Source organism: Danio aesculapii, chromosome 10 (assembly GCF_903798145.1).
Source record: "Danio aesculapii chromosome 10, fDanAes4.1, whole genome shotgun sequence".
NCBI lineage: Eukaryota > Metazoa > Chordata > Actinopteri > Cypriniformes > Danionidae > Danio > Danio aesculapii.
Genome location: NC_079444.1, coordinates 2,237,811 through 2,250,310, shown reverse-complemented (window position 1 = coordinate 2,250,310; position 12,500 = coordinate 2,237,811). Strand labels below are relative to the sequence as shown.

General features: G+C 33.5%; 1 protein-coding gene across 1 annotated transcript in view; it reads right to left on the bottom strand.

Annotated features, from left to right (window-relative positions):
* The window catches only part of cplane1 (ciliogenesis and planar polarity effector 1), a 63,092-nt gene that overhangs the window by 8,970 nt on the left and 41,622 nt on the right, over positions 1-12,500 (bottom strand). The window contains exons 35-43 of the mRNA XM_056467430.1: positions 10,805-10,853; positions 9,214-9,246; positions 8,007-8,141; positions 7,380-7,451; positions 5,026-5,174; positions 4,188-4,353; positions 1,535-1,794; positions 1,259-1,349; positions 1,044-1,169 (exon numbers count right to left, since the gene is read on the bottom strand). Of these exons, the coding sequence (XP_056323405.1) occupies positions 1,044-1,169; positions 1,259-1,349; positions 1,535-1,794; positions 4,188-4,353; positions 5,026-5,174; positions 7,380-7,451; positions 8,007-8,141; positions 9,214-9,246; positions 10,805-10,853 (1,081 nt within the window). The remainder of the gene's footprint in view (positions 1-1,043; positions 1,170-1,258; positions 1,350-1,534; positions 1,795-4,187; positions 4,354-5,025; positions 5,175-7,379; positions 7,452-8,006; positions 8,142-9,213; positions 9,247-10,804; positions 10,854-12,500) is intronic.

Sequence of the window (12,500 nt, the reverse complement as noted above, 5' to 3'; positions counted from 1 at the left end):
AAACTAAACTAAAACAAAACAAGTTAAAACAAAACTAAACTAAAACAAAACAAGTTAAAACAAAACTAAACTAAAACAAAACAAGTTAAAACAAAACTAAACTAAAACAAAACAAGTTAAAACAAAACTAAACTAAAACAAAACAAGTTAAAACAAAACTAAACTAAAACAAAACAAGTTAAAACAAAACTAAACTAAACTAAAACAAAACTAAAACTAAAACTAAAACCAAAACCAAAACCAAAACAAAAAATGAAACAAAAACAAACCAAAAAGTAAAACTAAAACAAAACAAATTAAAACAAAACTAAACAAAACTAAAACAAAACAAAAACTAAAACATAAAAAATGAAACAAAAACAAAACAAAAAGTAAAACTAAAACAAAAACAAAAAAACAAAACAAACTAAAACAAAAACAAAAAGTGAAACAAAAACTAAAACAAAAAATAAAACAAAAAACAAAACAAACTAAAACAAAATAAAACTTAAAACTAATAGTAAAATTTAAACAAAACAAATTAAAACAAAACAAAACTAAATTAAAACAAAACAAAGTGAAAAAAAAACTAAAAGTAAAACTAAAACTAAAACAAAACAAATTAAAACAAACAAACAAAACTAAAACAAAACAACAAAACAAACTAAAACAAAACAAAACAACAAAACAAACTAAAACAAAACAAAACTTGAAACTAAATCTAAAAGTAAAACTTAAACAAAACAAATAAAACAAAACTAAAACAAATCAAAAAGTGAAACAAAAACAAAAGTAAACTAACTAAAACTAAACTACAACACAAAAAGTGAAATAAAAACAAAACAAAACAAAAAACAAAACTTAAAACTAAAAGTAAAACTTAAACAAAACAAATAAAACAAAACTAAAACAAAACAAAGTGAAACAAAAACTAAATTATTCAAAAAAATCTAAACAAAATAAAATAATTTAATTAAATAAAATAATTAAATTAAATTAAATTAAATTAAATGAAAAGCTTTCACTAAGTGATGATGATTGTGATGATGGTCCTGTTGATGTACCTGTAGGAGGAGAGCGCAGGTGATGGACTGATCTCAGTTCAGGTGAAGACCGAAGCTCCTGGTCTCCTCTCTGGGGCTCTGCCGTCGCTCCAGAATGATGAGCTGAAGCTGAACAAAAACTCCTCACTGCTCAAACATCCAGCAAACACACAAACACAGAGAGGGCTTGTTTATTCCTCAGTGTTGTCTACATGTAATGCTCCTGAGGTTTTTACCTTCTTGTATGACTCTGAGGGAGCTGGACGGAGGATTCTTCTCCACACTGGCCATCAGTGAGGGACTGTGTGTCTCAATGCGGTTCACCAGCTGAAGAAGAGGACAGACCATCAAGCAGAAAACGACTATTTATGTGCTAGTAAGTATTAAAATTAATTGAAAATATTTCATACATTATTTATTAAATAACAAATTTGACTTCAGCTGTAGGCGATGTCTATGTGTACATGTTCAACAAAGTGTATTTTGTGTATTAAGTCAGCTTTATGTCGCACCAGTCGGGTATCAGCAAACTCTTTGTCCATGTGGTCAGCGATGCTCTGCAGTCTGAGCAGCTGATTGTCCATTTCTGAGAGCCGCGCTGAGATCTGACTCCGGGACATCATTATCTGCTCCAGGGGGTCCTGGGGAGCCCGAACGCCAGTCATTACCTGCTCCAGAGAGTCCCGGGAAGCTCGGACGCCAGCCAGGACACTCAGAGTCACGGGGTCTCCACTGAGAACAGCTTCAGGAGACGTGCACATTACTGCGGACTCTATTGGAGAGCAAGACCAGGACACTGCTGTTAGGACAGTCTAACATCATTACTAGCTAATTAATACATCTATCAGCTCATATTTGATCAGTTTTAGAATTGCTTTGGTCAATAATTGTATCCTTTGAGCATTTAATAGAGTCAATTCTCTTGTGAGAGCTCAAATTGATTTCATATATATATATATATATATATATATTTAGATACAATACAGAGCACAATTACTGCACAATACTAATAATTAGTCTCATAAGAACCTAAGAAATACAAAAACTGTTAATTAAAAAGCAAAGACAAATGAAGAAATAGATTCTTGAATGCTCACACAACTGTTTTTCTTAATCTAGTGTTTATAATTACTAAATATTTTTAATATACTTACTATTATTATTACTGTTGTTCAATTTAATATCGTATCCTGATGGTCAAATTATATTTCGTAATACTGTATATTGCTGGTAAATTTAGGTTTTCAATTATCGTATATTCCTGGACAAATCATATTTTGTAATACTGAATATTGCGGTTCAAATTATATCTTGCAATATTGCATATTGCTGATCAGATGATATTTCATAATATCTTATATTGATGGTTAATTTATATTTCGAAATACCGTATATTGATTGTCAAATTATTTTTCGCAATATCATCTATTGACGGTTAAATTATATTTCGTAATACCGTATATTGATGGTTAAATTATATTTCGTAATATCATATATTGATGGTTAAATTATATTTCGTAATGCCATATATTGATTTTCAACTTATATTTCACAATATCGTATATTGATGGTTAAATTATACTTCGCAATATCGTATATTGATGGTTAAATTATATTTCGCAATATCATATATTGATTGTCAAATTATATTTCGCAATATCGTATATTGATTGTCAAATTATATTTCGCAATATCGTATATTGATGGTTAAATTATATTTCATAGTATCGTGTATTGATTGTCAAATTATATTACGCAAAATCGTATATTGATTGTAAAAATATATTTTGCAATATCGTATATTGATGGTTAAATTATATTTCGTAATATCATATATTGATTTTCAACTTATATTTCGCAATATCGTATATTGATGGTTAAATTATATTTCGCAATATCGTATATTGATGGTTAAATTATATTTCATAATATCATATATTGATTGTCAAATTATATTTCGCAATATCGTGTATTGATTGTCAAATTATATTTCGCAATATCGTATATTGATGGTTAAATTATATTTCATAGTATCGTGTATTGATTGTCAAATTATATTTCGCAATATCGTATATTGATTGTCAAATTATATTTCGCAATATCGTATATTGATGGTTAAATTATATTTCATAGTATCGTGTATTGATTGTCAAATTATATTACGCAAAATCGTATATTGATTGTAAAAATATATTTCGCAATATCGTATATTGATGGTTAAATTATATTTCGCAATATTGTATATTGATTGTCAAATTATATTTATTTCGCAATATCATATATTCATGGTTAAATTATATCTCGTAATATCGTACATTGATTGTCAAATTATATTTTGTAATATCAGATGTTGCTGGTCAAATTATAATTCGCTTTATCGTATATTGCTGATTAAATTATATTTAGTAATATCGTATACTGATGGTCAAATAGTATTTCATAATATTGTATATTGATAGTCAAATACATTTCGTAACATTGTATATTGGTTAAATTATTTTTGTAATACTGTATATTGTTGGCCCATTATATTTTGTAATATCATATATTGCTGTTTAATATCATATTTTGCTGATCAAATTATTTGGCATTATATTGTATATTGCTGGTTAAATTACAATTCGTAATATTGTATATTGGTCAAATTATACTTCAGAATATTGTATATTGCTGGTCAAATGATATTTTGTAATATCGTATATTGCTGGTCGAATTACATTTCGTAATATTGTATATTAATGATCAAATTATATTTCACAATATAATTTTTTGATGGTTAAATTATAATTCGTAATATTGTATATTAATGATCAAATTATATTTCACAATATAATTTTTTGATGGTTAAATTATAATTCGTAATATTGTATATTAATGATCAAATTATATTTCACAATATAATTTTTTGATGGTTAAATTATAATTCGTAATATTGTATATTAATGATCAAATTATATTTCACAATATCATTTTTTGATGGTTAAATTATAATTCGTAATATTGTATATTAATGATCAAATTATATTTCACAATATCATTTATTGATGGTTAAATTATAATTCGTAATATTGTATATTGCTGATCGAATGTTTTTTTGTGACAAAAACTATAAGAATAACTGCCCTGAAAAAATCCCTTCTGTATTAATGTGAACTGTGATTGCACCTGGAATCTCTTCAGGCGTGTCTGGGGTGGGCTTAGGGGCGTGGTTTACAACAGAAGCGGCCAGTAGGTGTAGCTGAGCAGATGTGGGCGGTGACTGAGGCAGATTCTCTAGTAAAGACTCGTCTGTCAGATCCACCACATTGATGAACCTCCGACCCTCAGAACTCTACAAAAACACCAAGGAACAGAGACACGCACAGACACTCAATATCAATGCTGACAACTAAAGATGCAAATTAAATGTCCAAAACGAATATTGCATGAAACATTTGCGAATAAAGCAGCGTTTTTATCCAATGAGAAACAAGAGAACAAAATCATCACTTCCTGATAAACTTCCACAAATATTGATCAGAGAAGTGTAGTTTGATGCGTTGGGATTTGCCACTGGGGACTCTAATAAATGAGTTGCGCCTCAGAATACGAAGACGAAATGCAATGAACGCAATGCGGTGGCTTTTGGAGGCGTGAGACACTCTTTGGAAGCACGGTCAGATGCTCAAGACAGTTCTGGAGGGAATAATAATACTGAAGCACTGTGATGACGGACTGATGGCTGAGGGGTTTCAGAAATGAGCAACATTTCAGATCTTTTACAACGTGCTGAAAACGCTGCTTTGTCCATTAATGCGTCCCATCACACACATCTTTATCTGATCATCATCTATTCAACCTTCATCACATGGCCATAGACGTGCACGCTGGAATTTAGTCAGTAAATGCATTTCAGTAGTGTAGCTTTTTTATGCACATTTTCAAAATGTATGAGCAACATGTAGATGGGAAAATAGCTGATGTGTAACTATTGAAGCGCTGCTGGATGACATGATGGTTTTACCGCAGTGACTCCTACATGATCTGTGTTTGACTCTGCGGTGGGATGGCGGCCGTTCTCTGCTTGGTCTGGTGAATTGTCTTTAGCGTAGCGAAGGCTCATGAAGATGTCTAGAGGAACAACTGGAGCACCGTCGAGCAGTCGTCCTTCAGCTGTCCATGTGGAAACAAACAGCACACACATTATAGATTTACACAACAACACTCTAAAATACAGTAAAAATGAGTAACTAAATAAATAACTTACCTATATCTAAAATATCGAAAACGGAGAGATTTTTCTCAACACATTTTTAAACATGATGGTTTTAATAACAGGAGTTTGCTTGGGTTTGAGTTTCCCCCACAGTCCAAAGACATGCGCGTTAGGGGAATTGGGTAAGCTAAACTGTCCGTAGTGTATGAGTGTGAATGAGTGTGTATGGATGTTTCCCAGAGAAGGGTTGCGGCTGGAAGGGTAAAACATGTGCTGGATAAGTTGGCGGTTCATTCCGTTGTGGCAGCCCCAGATTAATAAAGGGAAAATAAAATAAAATGAATGAATGAGTTTTAATAACACATTTCTAATTATTTAATTGAATTATTTTATCTTCGCTATGATGACAGCACATGATATCTGACTAGATATGTTTCCAGATACTAGTATTCAGCTTAAAGTTGGCACATCCAACAGTTGGATGTGCCAAAACTTTCTTCAGTTAAACAAAGAGAAAACTGAAGTCACTGCGTTTGGGAACAGAGATGAGGTTCTCAAGGTGAATGCGTACCTTGGCTCTAAGGGTCAAACAACAAAAAATAAGGTCAAGAATCTTGGTGTGACTCTGGAGTCAGATCTGAGTTTCAAAGCAGTTAGTAAGCAGTTAGTAAATCAGCATACTATCATGTCAAAAACATTGCAAGAATTAGATGCTTTGTTTCCAGTGAAGACTTAGAGAAACTTGTTCATGCTTTTATCAGCAGCAGAGCGGATTACTGTAATGGACTCCTCACTGGCCTTCCCAAAAAGACAGTCAGACAGTTGCAGCTCATCCAGAACGCTGCTGCCAGAATTCTGACCAGAACCAGGAAATCAGAGCACATCACACCTGTCCTCAGGTCTTTACACTGGCTCCCAGTTACATTCAGAATAGATTTTAAAGTATTATTACTGCTCTATAAATCACTAAATGGCCTAGGAGCTCAATACATTATAGATATGCTCACTGAATACAAACCTAACAGATCACTCAGATCTTTAGGATCAAATAAACTAGAAATTCCAAGAGTTCAGTCAAAGCAGGGTGAATCGGCTTTCAGCTACTAACAGCGCCCCTCACTGCTGGAATCAGCTTCCAGAAATGATCAAATGTGCTCCAACATTAGGCACATTCAAATCAAGACTGAACACACATCTGTTTAGCTGTGCCTTTACTGAATGAGCACTGTGCTACGTCCGACAGATCACACTATTATGTTTTTCTCTTCTTTTTAATTCTTTTATAACACATTTTATCTGCTTTTATGCTTATTTATTTTATTTTTTTAACCATTTTTATTATTTGTTTTTATTTTTATTATACTTGTTTCTTTTATTCCTGTTTATGTAAAGCACTTTGAATTGCCACTGTGTATGAAATGTGCTGTATAAATAAACTTGCCTTGCCTTGCCTTGCCTTAAAGTGACATTTAGGTTAATTAGGGTAAAGTTAGGGTAATTAGGCAAGTCATTGTATAACAGTGGTTTGTTCTGTATACCAATGTTTCCCAACCCTGTTCCTGAAGGCACACCAACAGTACACATTTTCAACCTCTCCCTAATCAAACACACCTGAATCAACTCATCAGAAGATTAGAAGAGACTCCAAAGCCTGAAGTTAATGGGTCAGATGAGGGAGACTGTTTTACTGTTGGTGTGCCTCCAGGAACAGGGTTGGGAAACACTGCTGTAGACAACCTAAAAATATATTTCCTAAGGGGGCTAATAATATTGACCTTAAAATGGTTTTTATAATATATATATAAACGGTTTTTATTCCAGCTAAACAAAAATAAATAAGAAGAAAAAATATTACAGGAAATACTGTGAAAATTTTGCAAAATATTTGAAAATCGAATTTTTCAGGAGGGCAAATAAGTTTGACTTCAACTGTATGATGAAATGGAAAAATAAACTATAAATTTACTGTAAAACTGCTGTAATGTTTCAACTATTTTTCAGTTCAAACGCTTGAAGGTCATGTGACCACCAGGAAGCATCTCATTTCTCACAGGACGCGTTCTGTGTTCCCGAGTTTGTCCACAAGAACGAGAGTCCGTTATCTGCGTTCTTGGTATTGAGAAACAGCAATAGAGCGACACTAAGACAGAAAGCAGACTTACGAGCAGATGGCATGCTGGGAGATGGAGGAAACTGGACAGAAATGGCTTTATCTTTGATGGAGCGAGGCGGATCTGCAAGTGAACAGATCAGTGACATCAGTGAAGTGTAACGTTGTGATTTGAGACACTGCTCCGGAGCAAAACGTGTGACAAAACAACCGGAATTTGAACTGTGTTCATTCGAATTTTTCACAATTGTAATTTAGGGCGTCACGGTGGCACGGTGAGTAGCACGGTTGCCTCACAGCAAGAAGGTCGCTGGTTCGAGCCTCGGCTGGGTCAGTTGGCGTTTCTGTGTGGAGTTTGCATGTTCTCCCTGTGTTTGCGTGGGTTTCCCCCACAAGTTCAAACACATGTGTTATAGGTGAATTGGGTAGGCTAAATTGTCCGTAGTGTATGTATATGAATGAGAGAGTATGGGTGTTTCCCAGCGATGGGTTGCAGCTGGAAGGGCATCCGCTGTGTAAAACATATGCTGGAATAGTTGGTGGTTCATTCTGCTCTCCTCTAATAAACAAGGGACTAAACCGAAGTAAAATGAATGAATGAATGAATGAATAGTCAATAATTCAAATGATCACAATTAATATTCAGTTTGTTTTGTCATATTTGTAGCTCCATACACACCTGCTTCAGTGTTTGTGGAGGCGTCCTGGATCTCTGCAGGTCTTTTCTGTGTCGAAGCAAACGCGTGGAGCTCAGCTGACGTCACGTAAGCTTTATCCAACAACGGCTGTCCGCTCAACTCAGAGTCACACACACCTGAAACACACACACACACACACACACGCACACGCACACACACACACACACACACACACACACACACACACACACACACACACACACACATTTACACTCATCCAGGAAGCAGAGCAACTGATGACAACAGTTCAAAAGCATTTTCAGCAAGTTAGACCAAAGACCAAGACCAAATAAACTACATCCTAGTTATATTCATTCATTCATTCATTCATTTTCCTTTGGCCAAGTCCCTGATTTATCAGCGGTCACTACAGCGGAATGAACCGCTAACTACTCTGGGATATATTTGTGATGCCCTTCCGGTCACAACCTGGGAAATCTGAGTTATAATAATTACATAAACTAATGATATTACTTTTATTTAAACAGCTAAACAAACATGTGGCATTGTCGACCAATTGAAATCAAAAGGCTTTCAAACGACTACAATTAATACATATTACTTAATCATTGGCGGCACGGCGGCCCAGTGGTTAGCACTGTCGCCTCACAGCAAGAAGGCCGCTGGTTCGAGTCCCGGCTGGGTCACTTGGCGTTTCTGTGTGGAGTTTGCATGTTCTCCCCGTGTTGGCGTGGGTTTCCTCCGGGTGCTCCGGTTTCCCCCACAGTCCAAACACATGCGCTATTGGGGAATTGATAAACGAAATTGGCCATAGTGCAAGAGTGTGTGTGTGTGTGTGTGTGTGAGATAGGTGTTTCCCAGCACTGGGTTGCAGCTGGAAGGGCATCCGCCGTGTAAAACACATGCTGCAATAGTTGGTGGTTCATTCCACTGTGGCAACCCCTGATAAACAAGAGACTAAGCCGAAGGAGAATGAATGAATGATTAATTAATCATTAATATGAATTAATAGCGAACATTTACAAAATAAAAATAGAAAACAGAACTAAGCTGATTCTACATATTAATAAATGCTATAATAGATCATAATTAATGCTAAAATACAAATACTGTATATATGTGTGTGTGTGCCTGATTGTGTCAAACGTGAAAAAACAGGAAAAAGCTGCCAAAAAAATCTAAATCTAACACAATAATTAAACACACTGCAAATAATGCTTTACTTACTTGGCTTTTTTGTCTGGTTTTTAGTCCAAATGTCTAAAAACAAATAAATCAAGAAGCTTTTTCTAGACAAGCAAAAAATATTGTCTCGTTTTCAGAAAGAATATGCCAAAATTAAGTGAGTTTTCCCTTAAAACAAGCAAAACAATTTGCCAACTAGGTAGGAAAATAATCTTGTTTTTCATTTTGACATAAATATGAAACAATTAATATTAAAATTGACAAAAAATAAATAAATTAACACAGAAAACACAAATAAAAGCTGATCTAAAATATTAATAAATATCGTTACATAAATGTACATATTATTTAGACAAAAAACTTTATGAACATTCATTTCTAACAAGGAACATTTTGATAAGAAGACTTGACAAGAGGTGTGTTTCCCAAAAAACAGCATAACTAAAAGCTGAAATACCAAAGTGCGATGCTTTGTTGGGGAAATAAACTATAAAGTTACAAGTGTTTTGAACCAACTACTTTCCTTCGGCTTAATCCCTTATTTATCAGGGGTCGCCACAGCAGAATGAACTGCCAACTAATGAATAAGAAGAAAAAATATTATAGGAAATACTGTAAAAATTTTGCGAAATATTTGAAAATCGAATTTTACAGGAGAGCAAATAAGTTTGACTTCAACTGTATGATAAAATGGAAAAATAAACAATAAATTTACTGTAAGACTGCTGTAATGTTTCAACTATTTTTCAGTTCGAACCAAGCGGCAACCTCCCGCTCTCCCTCGGGAAGCCAATACGGAAGTAACTGAAACTGCAATTCATCAAACTTCCACTAGTCCTGGCTCCATAATAGAGCAAATTGCAATTGAGCCCACTGTTAGAATGGCCGACTTTACAGCAGAAAAAAAGGGTGTTTACAGCCTGGTACAAAGAACGATTTTGGTTCATATAGCTATTATTACCCTCCATGACAACTGTGAGGGGGTGAATTTTTTTATAACTCATCCATTTCCTTTATTTTAGGTTATATTAAGTTTGCATAATTAAGGGCGTGGCCACTTGAGTGACAGCTAGGTCTCGCTGGGCGCCGTCACTTCACCTCAGCTGAAGTGACTTCACCACAGCGGAATGAACCGCCAACTATCCCAGCATATGTTTTACGCAACGGATGCCCTTCCAGCAGCAAACCAGTGCTGGGAAACACCCATATACACTTATTCACACACACACATCATACACTATGGACAATTTAGTTCATCAAATCCCCTATAGCGCATGTGTTTGGATTGTGGGGGAAACCGGAGCACGCAGAAATGCCAAATGGCCCAGCTGGGACTTGAACCAGCGACCTTCTTGCTGTGAGGCGACAATGCTAACCACTGGGCTGCCCTTAGATAAAGCTAAATTTCTATAATACTTAGGGCGTAGGAGGGATAACTGTGAATAGATGCAAGAATATGATGCTGTTTACGAATGTTTGTTGGGGTGATGAATTCTGGAAGCGCTGAATCACAGAAGTACAATTGTAATAATATAACTTGACGTCATATTTGGCTAGTGATGGTTTAGGGGAAACACACCCCTGAATAAAAAAAAAAATCCGGAGTTTATAATCTTTGAGAAGCTTTGTTCACCTAAAGGAATGGTGTGTCCATCATCCCGATCTGGCTCATCTTCTGCAGGCTGCACACATCATAAACACTCAGTCACAACACAAGACTTTACAAGCTTTCTTTGGGTAACATATCAGTACATCCTGTATGACCTTGTGATCCAGAGACACATGCAAGTATCTGCGCCTATAAATATTTCTTCCATAACTTACATTAAACAGCTTTTGGCATAATAAACTGCCTCTGCAGGTATAATTTGCTTTGATTTATTTGATTTTTGATGGTTGCTGGTTTTTCCTGTTGGGAAGAGATCAGATGTGTCATTTTACTGTTGACCCCTTTAGATAGGCCTGTGTAATAAAGGTTTCTGGCTTTTCTGTGGAGTTAAACAGTAGATTTTAGTTGCTGTGTTTACTGTGAGCTGCTGTTTTTGGTCTCTCTTCAGAGATCATACACATTTTACTACTAAAATTCAATGACTTTATCATGATATTTACAAGACTTTAAGGTAATTTTCATGACTGTTTCATGCAATGTCTACATATGCGTGGTAAAAGAAAAACAATGCATGTTCAAATTTATTACAGCATATGGTAAAACACGCAACAATCTATTTAGTTTCAATTTATATCTGTAAAATTTATTAAAATAACGCTTATTTATTTATGACATATTTATTGCCACATCAGCAATTTATGGCTATTTCGTGGCCAAATGGATATACATTCAAATATTACATGATAAAAACAAATTTGTATTATATTAAAAAATTTACTAAGACAAATATATAAAATATAAATAGATCAAACTTACAAAAAATGTATTCAAAGTTAAATATGGTTCATATTTATATTTCATATAAATATGGTCATGCAGCGAGTGTTTACAAGTGTGGAGTCCTGTGAAGGAGCTTTTATTATTATTATTATTATTATTATTATTATTATTATTATTATTACTACTATTATTATTATTATTACTATTATTATTATTATTACTAGTACCAATACTATTATTATTATTATTATTATTATTATTATTATTACTATTATTATGTTTATTATTATTACTACTACTACTACTTCTATTATTATTATTATTATTACTATTATTATTATTATTATTATTATTATTATTATTATTAATATTATTATTATTGCTGTAGTCTTTATTATAGAATCATTATTATTATCATTATTATTATTATTATTATATAATTATTATTATTATTTCATTATTATAAAATATTAAATTGCATAAACAATAAATACACCTACTATAATTAATGCTTAAAGCAAATAATAAATAAATGAAAAAAAATGTATTATTATATTAAAATATTTTCAAAATGATTATAAAACATTAAATTATTTCATACAATTATGAACATATGAATTATAAGTAAAATAATAAGTAAATGTCAACAGCGCTCAAAATAAAAATATATGTTTAAGATAATATATATATATATATATATATATACATACATAGTGTGGGCGGAGTTGAGAGCTGCATGAGCATGATGCAGAGGGTGTTTACAAGTGTGGAGTCCTGTGAAGGAGCTCCGGATGGAGACTGTTGTTTTGTGTTTACCTTATGATTGAAGTAGTTGCACGTCTGCCAGTTCCCGCCTCAAAATGAGCGAGTTTGAGCCACTTGTACATTAAGGAAGCGTTCAGAAAAAACAAAACACCAGCGAAGGAACTCGACACAGGGA